We start from the raw sequence: 15,986 nt of genomic DNA on the forward strand, positions 1-15,986 counted from the left end.
CAGGGCCAGGCTCCAGGTAACAAGCTGTCAGACCCCCAAGGGGCACAGGATGCAGTAGCCGGACAGACAGAGCACGGGGCTGACTCTGATTCCAACAATTTCTGTTTACAAAACGGCGCCATTTACAGAAGCCCCAGGGCTGCGGTGGGGCTGGAATGTCTCAGCAGCAAAGAAAGCACAGAGTCCAGGGTGAGGTGGCGGCAGCGAGCCCCACTGGAGCCAGAGGCTCTAACCTCCCGCAAGCCCAGTGTGAGGCCAGAGCCCAGGGCACGGGTGGGAAGCGAGATGGGCTGTAAACATGACAGGCTGTGCCAGGCCCAGTTGTGGTCCCAGGATGCAGGTGGGGAAGGGGATCTAGGCCCAATGCGGGGCAGGGATCTGGCTGGAGTGCATCTGGAGGGGGCAGGGAATCCAGACCCAGGGAACTGAAGGGTTTGGAGGACGGTATAGATGGGATGGATGGGGGATTAGTGTCTGGGCCAGGGCTGCAGGAGACCAGGGCGAACCAGGACCTGGGCCCACCAGGGAGGGCGGGGTTGGGGGGGTGGGGTGGAAATCGCAACTCATTTGGCTGTCCAGGACATATCCCCAGTGCCCAGCTATCCCATCCCTGCCCTTCTCTGCCAGCCTCCCCAACCCCGATGTCCAGCTCCTCCCACCTTGCCGTTCTCTGCTAGCCTTCCCCCACCCCAGCTGCTCACACCTTGCCCTTCTCTCCTAGCCTCCCCACCCATATCCAACTCTCCCCTTCCCTCTCGGCCCCCAGCCACATATCCCCACCCCAGGTTTCCCTGGAGGGGGGGGAGCAGTGAGCGGAGCAGATGGACCTCCCAGGGCGAGAAGCAGGGCTGCTCTGGGGAGGCAGCAGCTGGCCCCTGACTCAGAGCTTGTGCGGATTCACCCAGCGGTAGGTGCCCTCGTACTGGAACCCAACCCTCTTCATCAGCTCATCCGCCTCGGGTGGGCCCCGGCTGGAAAAGAGCAACACCCCCGGGTTAGAGCCCACAGGCAGGCTTGCCAACATGTGTGGGGCACATGGTTCTTATGGGATGTGGAGCAGGCCCCCCGCCCCCCCAATCATTCACCACCTTCCTCTGCAGCTCCAGCTGGAGAAGTCTTTCTGGCAGCTTAATGCCCATCTAAATCAGCGCCACCCCCACCCCTCACCCTGTGCCCTGCCAGGCCCCCCAGGACCCCCTGCCGAGCACCTCATATGCCTCCCCAGTGCCCCTGCCAGGCCCCCCAGCACCCCCACCCGGCCCCCCAGCACCCCCCACCCAGTGCCCGCCGTGCCTACTGCCCGGGAATCTGGCACAATGCCCTGGGGCCTCACCTGCCATAGCAGTACGGGATGGGTTTGATCCTCTCAGACTCTATCTTGTGCAGCAGTGGAGTGAAAATGCGCCAGGCTTCGCGCAGCTCATCACTGGGGAGTGAGGGGAGTAACGTCAGTGCTGGTGCCCCCTGCAATGGCAGCCGGGGGGCGCAGCATGGGGAGCAGCGACAGCCAGTGTCATGTGCTGAGCGGGCGGATGTGACCCGTGAGTGCTGGATGGGAAGAGGCAATCCCATGCAAAAGGGAGGGTCTGTCCCACACTGGGATGGGGGCCAGCACCCACCCAGCCCAGACCCAGCCACTCCCACATGGTCCCCATGTGCCAGCACTCACCTGCCCCGTCCAGACCCAGCCACTCCTGCATGGTCCCCACGTACCAGCACCCACCCAGGCCGAGACCCAGCTGCTCCCCCACAGTACCCAGGTGCTAGCACCCACCTGCCCTGCCCAGTTCCAGCTGCCCTGCTCTGCCCAGACCCAGCCGCTCCCCCACGGTCCCCAGGTGCCAGCACGCACCCACCCCACTCTGCATGGATCCAGCTCCAGCACCCAGCTGCCCTTGGGACAGGGATCAGGGCCGGGACTGAGCCCAGCACCCAGACATCCCGGGGCCCTCAGGGATGGGGAATCAGGGTCAGTCAGGCCCAGCACGTGGTTGCCTCGGTGATGGGGGATCAGGGCCGGAACCAAGCCCAGCTGCCCCGGGGCTCTCAGGGATGGGGGATCAGGGCCGGACAGGCCCAGCACCTGGCCACCTTGGGAATGGGAATCAGGGCTGGAACCGAGCCCAACACCTGCCTCGGGGATGAGGGATCAGGGCCAGTCAGGCCCAGCACGTGGCTGCCTTGGGGCCCTTGGGGTTGGGGGATCAGGGCAAGAGAGGCCCAGCACCCACCTGCGCACAAAGTGCATCTGATTGCCACAGAAGACGTCCAGGATGAGTCGCTCGTAGGCATCTGGCAGCTTCACATCCTGGGGAGATGGAGACATGAACTGGGGTATGAGGAAGGGAGCGGTTGTGTTGGGAAGAGGAGGCTGGGATGGGGGTGAGAATGGCTGGTTTGGCAGCCATAGGTTAGGTCCAGCTCTCACTCCTCATGGCAGTGGAGATGGAGGGAAGGGGGGGCTGTGGGGGGGAGCCAGCACCTTGTAGCGGTTGCCATAGGTCAGTTCCAGCTCTCACTCCTAGGACAGTGGGGGTGGGGGATGGAGGGAAGGGGGGGGCCTGGGGTTGGCACCTTGTAGTGGTTGCCATAGGTCAGGTCCAGCTCCGACTCCTCAGGCAGTGGGGCTGGGGGATAGACGGGAATGGGGGGGTGAGGGGGCTGTGGGGGGGAGCCAGCACCTTGTAGCGGTTGCCGTAGGTCAGGTCCAGCTCTGACTCCTCGGGGTCGAAGAACATGCCGGGTTTCTTGGTCATCATCTTGGTGTAGACGGCCTCGTTGGGCTGCACCCGGATCACCAGCTCGTTGCGCTTGCACTGCTGGTGGAAGATGTCACCCGGCACATCCCGGAACTGCAGCCGCACCTCGGCCTTGCGTTCGTTCAAGGCCTTCCCGCAGCGTAGCACGAACGGGACACCTGGGGAGGAGGGGTTAGAGACAGAGCTAGGGCCACCCACCCCAATAGCACGACAGCACACACGGGGCAGGGACGGGGTGTGTAGGAGAGAGAGACACTCCCCAGCACGCAACATCACGAGAGAGGGGAGGACATCAGATTTTTCCTGTTCCACTCCCCCTGCTCAGGACTGTCCAGTCCAGGGCCACCCTGTCCCATCCCATCCTGTCCTATTCTTTCCCAGGAACAGCACCCCGACAGCACTCACCCCCAGGTGCTCGCTGACACCTCCAACCTCGCTTGCCTCCCATCCCATCCTCCCCACAGCATTGACTCCCAGACACTTGCTCCCCCATGCCATCCCCACCACAACACTGACTGCCAGGCGCCCGCTCATGTCCCCCACAGCGCTCGCTCACATCCCCTCTGGTCATCCCCCACCACGCTCGCTCAATCATGCCCCCCATGGCGATCACCCCAGTCCCTCCCCCCTTGGTACTCGCTTACCTCCCCACGGTGCTTGCTCACCCCCCCCTTCCTGTGAGCTTGCTTGCACCCCTGCTGGTCACCCCCCCACAGTGCTCGCTCACCATCCCATCTCTCGTTGTCCACGTACAGCACGGCGATAGCGAAGGTGGCTGTGTTCGAGCCAGTGGGGACGGTGGGGTCATCCAGGTAGCTCTTCCTGGCCTCACCCACCCCATCGGGGTTCCCCATGTACTGGCCCAGCACCACATTGCCCAGCTGCAACTCCGAGATGCACTTCAGCACCTTCACCTGCGGCGGGGATGGATGGCTTAGGTCCCCAGCATCACCACGGGGACCAGGATGCTGGGGAAGGGGAAGAGGCGTGGGGAGCACAGGGTGGGGGAGCCCAGGGTAAAGGGGCTCGGAGGGTGGCAGGGGACGGACGGGGCAGTACAGGGTCAGCGCCATTGCACCAGGGAAGTAGCCAGTCCGGTTCAACATAAGAATGGGCATACTGGGGTCAGACCAAAGGTCCATCCAGTCCAGTATCCTGTCTACTAACAGTGGCCAATGCCAGGTGCCCCAGAGGGAGTGAACCTAACAAGTAATGATCTAGTGATCTCTCTCCTGCCATCCACCTCCACCCTCTGACAAACAGAGGCTAGGGACACCATTCCTTACCCATCCTGGCTAACAGTCATTAATGGACTTAACTTCCATGAATTTATCCAGTTCTCTTTTAAACCCTGTTATAGTCCAGGCAAGGAGTTCCACAGGTTGACTGTGTGCTGAGTGAAGAAGAACTTCCTTTTATTTGTTTTAAACCTGCTGCCCATTAATTTCATTTGGTGGCCCCTAGTTCTTATATTATGGGAACAAGTAAATAACTTTTCCTTATTCACTTTCTCCACACCACTCATGATTTTATAGACCTCTATCATATCCCCCTTAGTCTCCTCTTTTCCAAGATGAAAAATCCTAGCCTCTTTAATCTCTCCTCATATGGGGCCCATTCCAAACCCCTAATCATTTTAGTTGCCCTTTTCTAATGCCAGTATATCTTTTTTGAAATGAGGGGACCACCCCTGTATGTAGTATTCAAGATGTGGGCGCACCATGGATTTATATAAGGGCAATAAAATATTCTCCGTCTTATTCTCTATCCCTTTTTAAATGATTCCTAACATCCCGTTTGCTTTTTTGACTGCCGCTACACACTGCATGGACATCTTCAGAGAACTATCCATGATGACTCCAAGATCTTTCTCCTGATTAGTTGTAGCTAAATTAGCCCCCATCATACTGTATGTATAGTTGAGGTTATTTTTTCCAATGTGCATTACTTGACATTTATCCACATTAAATTTCATTTGCCATTTTGACTGCCCAATCACATAGTTTTGTGAGATCTTTTTGAAGTTCTTCACAGTCTGCTTTGGTCTTAACTATCTTGAGCAGTTTAGTATCATCTGGAAACTTTGCCACCTCGCTGTTTACCCCTTTCTCCAGGTCATTTATGAACAGGTTGAATAGGATTGGTCCTGGGACTGACCCTTGGGGAACACCACTAGTTACTCCTCTCCATTCTGAACATTTACCATTTATTCCTACCCTTTGTGCCCTGTCTTTTAACCAGTTCTCAGTCCATGAAAGGATCTTCCCTCTTATCCCATGACAACTTAATTTACGTACGAGCCTTTGGTAAGGGACCTTGTCAAAGGCTTTCTGGAAATCTAAGTACACTATGTCCACTGGATCCCCTTTGTCCACATGTTTGTTGACCCCCCCAAAGAACTCTAATAGATTAGTAAGACATGATCTCCTTTTACAGAAACCATGTTGACTTTTGTGCAACAATTTATGTTCTTTTATGTCTCTGACAATTTTATTCTTTACTATTGTTTCAACTAATTTGCCCGGTATTGACGTTAGACTTACTGGTTTGTAATTGCCAGGATCACTTCTAGAGCCCTTCTTAAATATTGGTGTTATATTAGCTATCTTCCAGTCATTGAGTACAGTAGCTGATTTAAAGGACAGGATACAAACCATAGTTAATAGTTCAGCAATTTCACATTTGAGTTCTTTCAGAACTCTTGGGGGAATGCCATCTGGTCCCAGTGACTTGTTACTGTTAAGTTTCTCAATTAATTTCAAAACCTCCTCTAGTGTCAACAATTCCTCAGATTTGTCACCTAGAAAAGAAGGCTCAGGTTTGGGAATCTCCCTAACATCCTCAGCCGTGAAGACTGAAGCAAATAATTCATTTAGTTTCTCCACAATGACTTTACCATCTTTAAGTGCTCCTTTTGTATCTCGATCATCCAGGGGCCCCACTGGTTGTTTAGCAGGCTTCCTGCTTCTGATGTACTTAACAAACATTTTGTTATTACCCTTTGAGTTTTTGGCTAGCTGTTCTTCAAACTCCTTTTTGGCTTTTCTTATTACATTTTTATATTTAATTTGGCAGTGTTTATGCTCCTTTCTATTTACCTCACTAGGATTTGACTTCCACTTTTTAAAAGATGCCTTTTTATTTCTCACTGCTTCTTTTACATGGTTGTTAAGCCACGGTGGCTCTTTTTTAGTTCTTTTACTGTGTTTTTTAATTTGGGGTATACATTTAAGTTGAGCCTCTATTATGGTGTCTTTGAAACGTGTCCATGCAGCTTGCAGGGGTTTCACTCTAGTCACTGTACCTTTTAATTTCTGTTTAACTAAAGTCCTCATTTTTGCATAGTTCCCCTTTCTAAAATTAAATGCCACAGTGTTGGGCTGTTGAGGTGTTCTTCCCACCACAGGAATGTTAAATGTTGTTATATTATGGTCACTATTTCCAAACAGTCCTGTTATAGTTACCTCTTGGACCAGATCCTGCACTCCACTCAGAACTAGATGTTGCCTCTCCCCTTGTGGGTTCCTGTACCAGCTGCACGACCTGTTCTGTCCCTCCGATATATTTTATACCGTTATGATTGTGTCCCATTGATTGTCCTCCCTCCACCAGGTTTCTGTGATGCCTATTATATCAATATCCTTCTTTACCATGAGGCACTCTAGTTCACCCATCTTATTATTTAGACTTCTAGCATTTGTGTACAAGCACTTTAAAAACTTGTCACTGTTTATTTGTCTGCCCTCTTCTGATGTGTCAGATTCTTTATGTGAATGTTTCTCGTCTGATCTGGCCCATACTTTGTCCTCTTTCATCCCCACCTCCTGACTAAAACCTAGAGAATCTCTATCAATAGACTCTCCTCTAAGAGAAGTCTCTGTCCTATCCACATACGCCTCTGCAGCAATCGACTTTCCCCCATCTCTTAGTTTAAAAACTGCTCTGCAACCTTTTTAATGTTAAGTGCCAGCCGTTTGGATCCACTTTGGTTTAGATGGAGCCCATCCTTCCTGTATAGGCTCCCCCATCCCAAAAATTTCCCCAGTTCCTAATAAATCTAAATCCCTCCTCTCTACACCATCGTCTCATCCATGCATTGAGACTCTGAAGCTTTGCCTGCCTACCTGGCCCTGCGCATAGAGGTCCTGGATTTCAGTCTCTGTCCTAGCAGCCTAAATTTGGCCTCCAGGACTTCTCTCCTATCCTTCCCTGCGTCATTGGTACCTACATGTACCATGACCACCAGCTCCTCCCCAGCTCTACACATAAGTGTATCTAGATGCCTCGAAAGATCTGCAACCTTCGCACCAGGCAGGCAAGTCACCATATGGTTCTCCCGGTCATCACAAACCCAGCTATCTATGACAGGTTTCAGAGTAACAGCCGTGTTAGTCTGTATTCGCAAAAAGAAAAGGAGCACTTGTGGCACCTTAGAGACTAACCAATTTATTTGAGCATGAGCTTTCGTGAGCTACAGCTCACTTCATCAGATGCATGCATCTGATGAAGTGAGCTGTAGCTCACGAAAGCTCATGCTCAAATAAATTGGTTAGTCTCTAAGGTGCCACAAGTACTCCTTTTCTTTTTGCCAGCTATCTATGTTTCTAATGATAGAATCTCCCATTACTAAAACCTGCTTTTTCCTAATGACTGAAGTTCCCTCCCCCGGAGAGGTAACCTCAGTATGAGAGGATACCCCAATATGATCTGGAAGGAGGGTCCCAACTATGGGAAGATTTCCCTCTCTTCCCGTTGACTGCTCTCCTTCTCTGGGCCTTTCATCCTCCTTAACAGTGCAGGGGCTGTCTGACTGGAGGTGGGACAAATCTATAGTGCCCTGGAAAGCCTCATCAACATACCTCTCTGCCTCCCTTAGCTCCTCAAGTTCCACCACCCTGGCCTCCAAAGCCCGTACACGGCATCTGAGGGCCAGGAGCTCCTTGCACTGAAAGCACACATACGCCACCTGCCCACAGGGCAGGTAATCATAAATGCTACACTAAGTGCAATAAACAGGATAGCCCCCACTCCGTTGCTGGACTTCTGCCTGCATTTTCTCCTAAAGTTACCTAGGTTAATGATAGGGTTTTTGTTTAAATCAAGAAGTTTTGATTATAGTTTAGTGTAAAGGTTTTAAAGAATGGCAAGTGTACCTTGCCCCCTTCCCACTCCCCTTCAAAATTCCCTCTCAAAACTCCCTGTTAGCTGCCCTTGTTCGCTTTGGGCCACAAGAGAGCACCTCAACCCAATCCATTAGGACAGGAGCAGCTAAGCATAGAGCTGGAGGGGTGGGGAGGGCACGACACCTCCTGGGACAGGCCGTGCCCTGGGTCCCAGCACTCCTTGCCAAGCAGGATGCCCCCTGGGGCAGGGCCTGGGGTGCTTGGTCCCTGTGCAGTGACCTACCTTTTCATCCCGCACATCGTCTGAGTTGGTGGAGGCTGGTTTCTCCATGGCCACCAGGCAGAGCATCTGCAGCAGGTGGTTCTGCATCACATCGCTGCCAGGAGGGGGAGGAGTCAGCGCGGGAATCACTGCCCCAACACGATCCTCGTCCAGTCCCCCAGCACAATCCCATCTCCTCCATCTACCCCCAGTGCCCTGGGTCCTTCCCTCCCAGCAGGGGGAGGGGTCAGTGCGGGAATCCCCATCCCAGCACGGCCCCCATCCAGCCCCCCAGGATGATCCCACCTCTCCTCCATCCACCCCCCGAGATCAGTGGTTCTCAACCAGGGGTATGTGTGCCCCAGGGGCTACTCAGAGGTCTTCCAGGGGGTACATCAGTACATCTAGATATTTGCCTAGTTTCACAACAGGCTACATGAAAAGCACTCGCAACTTCAGTACAAACTAAAATTTCATATGGATGAGGACTTGTTTATACAGCTCTGTATACTATCCACTAAAATGTAAGTACAATATTTATATTCCAATGGATGTATTTTATAATTCTATGGTAACAATGAGAACATCAGCAATTTCCCAGTAATCCTGTGCTGTGCCACGTTTGTAGTTTTATGTCGGACTTTGCAAACAAATGGTTTTTAAATGAGGTAAAACTTGGGGTAAATGAGACAAATCAGACTCCTGAAAGTCATCTGGAAAGATTGAGAGCCTCTGCCCTGGATCCCTCCCTCCCAGCAGGAGGAGGGGGTCAGTGCCAGCCGGTCTGGGATTCCCCTTGCTCTCCCTATCTGGTACCGTCTTTACCCACCCTTCCAGCGGCCAAGCCAGCACGGCTCTGCCTGCCGCCTCCATGCCAAGAACAGGGCCCCCTGCCCCGCTCACCGGATGATCCCAAACTCATCGAAGTAGCCGCCCCGCCCCTCTGTGCCGAATGGCTCCTTGAAGGTCAGGATGACGCAGGCCACATTGTCCCGGTTCCACACAGGGCCGAAGATCCGGTTCCCGAACCTGCCAGGGAGACGCAGAGCCTGTCTGAGGGGGGAGCTACCATACTGGCGGGCTTTGGGGGGGGTCTCACCCTGACAGACAGTGAGGGGCCCTTAATGCTCCCCTGCCACCCGCCCGGTTCTTCCCTTGGGAAAGGGCCCAGCCACGCTTTCCCCCGGCTCTGCCCCATCTCCCAGCCAGCCCCACCTCAGCACCATGAGGTTCTGCACCATCTCCTTGCCCAGGTAGTGGTCAATGCGGTAGATCTGGTCCTCCCGGAAGAGCGATGCAATGTGATTGGACAGTTTGTTGGAGCTCTCTAGGTCCTTCCCGAATGGCTTCTCCACGATGATGCGGTTCCAGCCCCTGGGGGGAGGGGAGAGCAGAGGGTGTCAAATGTGGCTGCAACTAGAGGGGAACCTCGGAGCCCTCACCCCATGGGGTTCTCACACACCCCAGGCCTGTGCCCTAACCCCTTCCCCTAAGCGCTCATGCTTAGACCCTGCCCCACCCGTCTCTCACCCGTGGCCCATGCAGCACTCCTTGATGTTGCGGGTGACGTGTTCGTAGACGCTAGGGGGCAGTGCGAGGTAGAAGAGCCGGTTGGCCTTGTCCCCATTGTGCAGTGCGTCCAGGTGGGCATTCAGCCGCCGGAAGGAGGTGCTGTCATCGTAAGTCCCCGACATGTAGCTGTTCCGGGCGAAGAACTCCTCCAGCTTCTCCTGCTCATCCGGCTCCACCTGCGAGGAGGGGACGCGGCTGCGATCAGCTGAGGGACACAGCCTTCCCAGTCAGCTAAGGCACCGAGGGACACCTAGCCACCTAATCCCAGGGATAAAGGCCCTGCCCCCCCGCTATTTAGGGGAGCTGTACCCCAGACGCACACACCCCAAGGCTAAGGACCCCAGGCCCTCCCCTGCTCTGGAGAGAGGCCAGTGGGTGCGGTGAGAGGGCCACACCTTGAAGTAGGGCTGGCTCTGCTTGCGGATGTCGGCCACGGTGATCTTGGAACGGGCGTAGCCCATCACGTAGGTATCATCGGGCAGGAGACCATCCCGGAAGAGCCACCTGGAAGAGAGTTCAGCTGGGTCACTCGATGCCAGACCACCAAGGCACCGGGTCACCACCACACAACCCCGGCCTGGTGAGGGTGGCAGAGGGCAGAAAGAGGGACTTACCAGATGGTCGGGTAGATCTTCTTCTTGGCCAAGTCGCCCTGGAACAGACAAAGGGGATGTCACAGTAGCAAACAGGCAGGGAAAGGCCCCATGCCCCATTCCCACCTCCCTGCCCTGATGGGAGCTGGCACCCCCTAGATGGGAAAGGCCTTGTGCCCCATTCCCTGCCCTCCCGAGCCAGCCAGTCCCTGCCCTGCAGCCATATCAGAGCCAGCACCCCCTACAGGGGAAAGGCCCAGTGCCCCATTCCCTGCTCCCTGAGCCAGCCAGTCCTCACCTTGGGGCTGGATCAGAGCCAGAGCCCCCTAGAGGGTAAATTCCGCAACCCTCTCTGCATGACACAGTGCCCCCAGGTCTACCCATAATCTCACACGTCCTTTCTTTGCAGCTTTGGGCCTTTACCCAGGGTGGGGTGTGGCTCTGCGGGAGGGCGGAGCAAAACCAAGCTGCCACAGCGCTGCAGGCAGGTGAACTCGCGGGCTCTGTGCCAGGCCCCACTTGCAAACCCCACAGCCTTAGCACGGGTGCTGTTTGTTCTGGGGCGGGGTGGGGGGAGAGAGATCACGCTGATTGGGTTGCAAGCAACAGGGATTTGCTGAGTCATGGAGGCTCAGCACCCAAAAGAAAGGCGGTTCTTGGTGCAAGGGGCAGTGGTTGACAGGGCAACTCCCCAGCCTGAGCCACACAGACCATGCCATCTGACCTCCTGCTGACCATGAACTCTGTGCACGCAGGCTGACAACACAGGCTCATTGTCTGCGGCAGCCAGTGGAAGCAAACACCAGCCCCCTGTCTGCACTGGGCAGGGACGTCCCCCAGATGGGGCCACATGTTGTGCGTGGGCATGGATCCCTGTCCGTCTGTCCCACCCTGGGGATTTGGGGGCTCTGTAGAGCCAGGCTGTCCCCTTGGGATGCTGCTCTGGGGAGGGTCAGACACAGGGGGCAGGGAGGTGGGTGCAGATGCAGCAGGAGCTCTGGGGAGGGTCAGACATGGGGGTGGGAGGCAGGGAGGTGGGTGTGGACACAGCAAGACCTATGGGGTGGGTAAGACATAGGGTGGGGGACGACGACAGGGAGGTGGGTGTGGATGTGGATGCAGCAGGAGCTCTGGGGAGGGTCAGACATGGGCGGCAGGGAGGTGGGTGCGGACACAGCAGGACCTCTGCGGCAAGTTAGACACAGGGGGTGGGGCAGGGAGGATCACACTAGGTGCGTGGATTGATTCCCCAAAGATCTAGCTCAGAGGGCTTCTCTGCCAGCTGCAAAGGGCCACCCCCCCCCATCCCACCCTCTTGCCCCGTTCAGAACCTGCAGCAGCTTAGCTGCCTCCTATTCAGCTAGGCCCAGCCTGGTGGAGGGTTATGTAAGTTTGCTCTGAGAGTCGCGGTGGGGGTGTGGCTCCCAGTCTGACCTAGTCCATGTTGGCTCCACCCACCAGCCCATTTCAATGCAAACTAGTTCAGGGAGATGGGGACAAAACAAAGCAGTGAGTCACAGCCTTCCTCCCCTGCATGACACAGCAGGGGCAGTGCCCCAGGCGGAAGGTGTCTGGGCTTGTAGCAAGTCAGCATACATACACACAAACACACCCACAGAGTAGGGATGTCAGTCCGAGGCCAGGACATGGCTGAGCAGGGCCCTGGTCAGCTAGGGGAAAATATGCCAGTGAGAGCCAGGTGTCCGGCCCAGCCGAACCAGCACGTCCACAGCTCCCCTCCCCACCACACGACAGCAAGGACATTCATGTTTGCCACCCGCCCTGCCCAGGAGCCAGACACTACCTTTTGCTCATTCCGTGTCCCAGATTCTGCTCCGCCAGAACCTGGCTCAGGTCCCCCCCAGAAAGCCCTGGGGAAAATGAACAGCTCCCCCAGAACCTGGCCCATTTCCCCTCACAAAGCCCTGGGGAAATGAACAGGAAGCCAAGGAAGCTCCTTATCTATCACAAACAATAAGCCAGCTTTCTCCTTCCTCCCTCTGCTGGGGAGGGGCAGGTGCCAGGGATTCAGCCTGGGCCATCCCTGCCTGACCCACAGAGACCCCAAGCGATGGCAGGGGCAGCTCCCCACCACAGCTGACCCAGGCCTGGCTCATAGTGTGGGGATGCCTAGCTCCTGCCCATGATTCCCTGATGTGAGAGAGGCTATGGAAGGCATCGGCTCCACTAGCTTGGGGTTAACCCACTTCACATGAAGCTGGAGGAATGCCTGCCTAGAAAGGGAGCTGGGCTCCTGAGTTCAATTGCCCTGTGTGACCTTGGACTAGTCACCGAATCGCTCCATGCCTCAGTTTCCCCACTACAGCGTAGGGACTGAGTGTCCATGCAGTGCCTAGTGTAACAGGGGCTCTGCTCCCACTAGGGGTGGGGTGGTGGGAGTGCATGTGTTGTCCGCCCCAGCCCCAATCTCTGCAAAGAGAGGTGTGCTTTACACACACCTAGGAACAAGGAACCCACTGCATGGGGGCGGTCTCTGGAAAGCCATGAATCTGAGAAGGACCTACGGGCCTTAGTGAACAACCTGAGCTCCCAGGGCCACACTGTGGCCAAAGGGATTCGTGGGATCCTGGGGTGTAGCAACAGGGCAGCCGTGAGCAGAAGCAGGGAGTGGATTTTACCACCAGACACGGCCTTGGGATATTGTGTCCAGTTCTGGTGGCCACATTTTAAAACGACTATGGAAAAACTAAAGAGGGCGGAGAAAAGAACCAGAAAAATTATTCAAGGGCTGCAGAAAAATGCAAGAGCCCTAAACGGCTCCCTCTGTTTCAAAGGGAAGACTGATTCCAGCGCTGTGGAGAAAGGCAGCCCCAGCACTGGGAAAGGGAAGCTGAAGCCAGAGAAATTCAGTCCAGCAATACAGCACCTGTGGGGGTGATTAGCCATCGGAACCAACTCCCAAGGGAAATGAGGACTTCTCTGTCTCTGCTGCCTCCGAGTCCAGCCAGGCTGCCTTGATGGAAGATGCTGGAACCTCACACAAGGTACTGGCTAACCAGGGACCGAAGTAGGTGAGATTCTCTGGCCTGGGACACACACGTGTTGGACTAGATGTCCCACACTGCTGCAAGCTAAGGTAGGTTTACTTCCATGAAGATAGCAAGGGTGAGCAGTGTAGCATTGACCATACCAAGCTACGTAGAGGTAAGAGCTACCTGGGGCTCATCTGCGCCAGGACTTATAGCGATAGCCACCTCCATGTGACCATACACTTCTTGCTGCACAAGGACATCCACCACCAGCACCGGGGCTAGAGCAGCCTTGCTCTCCTCTGGGCACAGTGACTCAGCAGTGCCTGGCACTTCCCCTTTTGCTAACACCATGGATCCTGCAGCATGAGCGTCACCATCACGGCCTCTCTGAGAGCAGAGGGAACCGGACTTTGAGGTAGAAAATGGTTAAACTGAAGGCCCTGGGGAGGGAACTGGGACAGTTTGGGGGGCATTGAGGTGAGTATGGGGTGGTTTCAGGGGCCTAAAGCATGCCTGTGGGGTGGGGCAGTTTTGGGGGCATCTGGGGGTGTCAGGGCAAATTTGGGGCGGTGGGTGAATTTGAGGGCACCGGGACAATCTCAGTCACACACATTTGCTTGTTGAAATCATGCTACTGTTCACAGGATCGAGATAACGGCGGCTTGGCCAAGCCAGGGCCTGCCCCCCGCACTGTCTCATCACCACAGCCAGCATCAGCAGTGCACCCAGGCCTCGGGTTTCCCCATGGCGGGGCACACAGCTAAACCTGATCTGTGCCTGCAGGGATTAACTCCCCACCCGCACCCCCATCCCACAAGCTGCTGCTGCGGGAGCCAGGTTACACAATGAGCTGCAATCACTGCCTGTGTTACACAACATGGTTCAGGAAGTTGAGTCACTCTGTACCCAGTGCCGGGCAGCCTGGCTGCAGCCATCAACATTATTTATCTCAATTGGTACAATCCCTGCCCTCTCCTTCGAGCCCAGTGCAGAAGTACCTGAGTAGCCCCAAGGGAGGCTCGAGACCAGGGACAATCCTGCGGCCACTTGGTGCTTCAGGGCTGCCGTCTCTCCAGGAGAAGATCAATCTTGTCAGCCCCCAGAGCCATGGGCCAGAGGGATTTCAGGGTCCCAGCCCACGGAAACACAGAGCCCTTTGAGGGGGATCTGGGTCCATCCCTGGGGCCCGCTGCCCAGATCCATCCCCTCCCTCAGCGCTCCACAGAGAGCTACAGGGAGCTCCTTGTGACCCCTCAGCGCTGCCTGTGCAGACTCTGGTACAGGGTGATCTGGGTTAAGGCTGGAGGCACTGCAAGGGCCAGGCGACTCAGGAGAAGACGCCGGCATGGGGCACCTGCCTCAATGGCTCCAGGGTGGGCTGTGGGTACTCACCGAGGCCCCCATGATGATGAAGATGTGGGTGTCGGACTGGAGGAAGTCCTTGCCCTGGCACAGCTCCTCGCGCATCATCCCACACACCTGCGAGCGGCTCAGCTCCCACTGAAGAGTCATGGTGCTTGAATTGCTGCTCCCTAAGAGCAAGAGAGAGACCAGGCTGGTTTGTGTGAGCTGGACTCCCCGCCCCGGGAGGGCTGGCCGGCCCAGTTTGTGGCTCCTCCACCAGCACCCTGGGGAGCAGGGCAACAGGTCTCTGCTTGTCCAACAGGACGGGCAGATACTGAGCTGCCGGGCAGAGAAGCCCCATGGCGGAGATGAAATGAGGCCTGGTGGGGATGTGAAGAGAAGTCCCAGGATAGGAGTGAGGGGAGGGGTCACTGTTGGGTCCTGCCCCAAGTACAGCCCCAGACACCAGAACCACTGCTCCCCAGTGACACCTAGCTCCAGCCACCCCAGCGAACCACACCCACTTGCTCCTCATCCCCCAGCACCTTCCTACCCTCCCAGTGCCTTCACTCCCGCCCAGTGTCCCCCTGCTCCCCCCATTCCTACCCCTAGTGCCCTCTAACTCCTGGTCCCCTCCCACTACTCCATGCCCCGTTTGCTCCTGTCCTCCCCAGAGCCCCCCACCCCCATTGCCCCTCTGCTCCCACATCCCCCAGCGCCCCACCTCCCGCACATGCCTCCCGCTTCCCACAGCGCCCCCTGCTCCCACATGCCCCCCGCCTCCCCCAGCGCCCCCCCCACGTCTCCCGCTTCCCCAGCGCCCCCCGCCTCCCCCAGTGCCCCCCCGCTCCCACATGCCCCCCGCCTCCCCCAGCGCCCCCCCGCTCCCACATGCCCCCCGCTTCCCCAGCGCCCCCCCCGCTCCCACATGCCCCCCGCTTCCCCAGCGCCCCCCCCGCTCCCACATGCCCCCCGCTTCCCCAGCGCCCCCCCCGCTCCCACATGCCCCCCGCTTCCCCAGCGCCCCCCCCGCTCCCACATGCCCCCCGCTTCCCCAGCGCCCCCCCCGCTCCCACATACCCCCCGCTTCCCCAGCGCCCCCCCCGCTCCCACATGCCCCCCGCCTCCCCCAGCGCCCCCCCGCCCCGGGCGCTCCCTACCGCTCCCCAGGTCTCGCTCCCGCTCCCGCTCTGCCGCCGGTCCAACGCTCGCCCGGCTCCCCATCGCGGCCCCGCCCCCTGGCCACCCGGCCAATCGGCGGCCTCACCCCGACCCCGCCATGACACCTAGCGAGGCGGAAGCGGTGCTGCGTCTTCAGGGCCGGTTCCCAACGGGGTCCG

The 15,986-nt window shown here is 56.8% G+C and overlaps 1 protein-coding gene across 2 annotated transcripts; it reads right to left on the bottom strand.

Moving 5' to 3' along the window:
- Positions 1-84: 84 nt before the first annotated feature.
- Positions 85-15,957, bottom strand: G6PD (glucose-6-phosphate dehydrogenase). 2 transcript variants are annotated; one of them, XM_048833537.2, is made up of 13 exons: positions 15,807-15,957; positions 14,695-14,834; positions 10,331-10,368; positions 10,112-10,220; positions 9,675-9,892; positions 9,360-9,518; positions 9,048-9,173; positions 8,166-8,259; positions 3,487-3,673; positions 2,682-2,917; positions 2,232-2,308; positions 1,334-1,426; positions 85-971 (listed from the first exon to the last, which is right to left on the bottom strand). In XM_048833537.2, the coding sequence occupies exons 1-13, from the start codon at positions 15,868-15,870 to the stop codon at positions 881-883; spliced, it is 1,632 nt and encodes a 543-aa protein (XP_048689494.2). In that variant the 5' UTR covers positions 15,871-15,957; the 3' UTR covers positions 85-880. The 2 variants fall into 2 exon arrangements, with proteins under 2 accessions (XP_048689494.2, XP_048689495.1); XM_048833538.2 differs by lacking the exons at positions 14,695-14,834; positions 15,807-15,957 and adding an exon at positions 10,608-10,670.
- Positions 15,958-15,986: the final 29 nt, after the last annotated feature.

The sequence above is a fragment of the Caretta caretta genome, chromosome 23, assembly GCF_965140235.1.
Source record: "Caretta caretta isolate rCarCar2 chromosome 23, rCarCar1.hap1, whole genome shotgun sequence".
Classification (NCBI taxonomy): Eukaryota; Metazoa; Chordata; order Testudines; family Cheloniidae; genus Caretta; species Caretta caretta.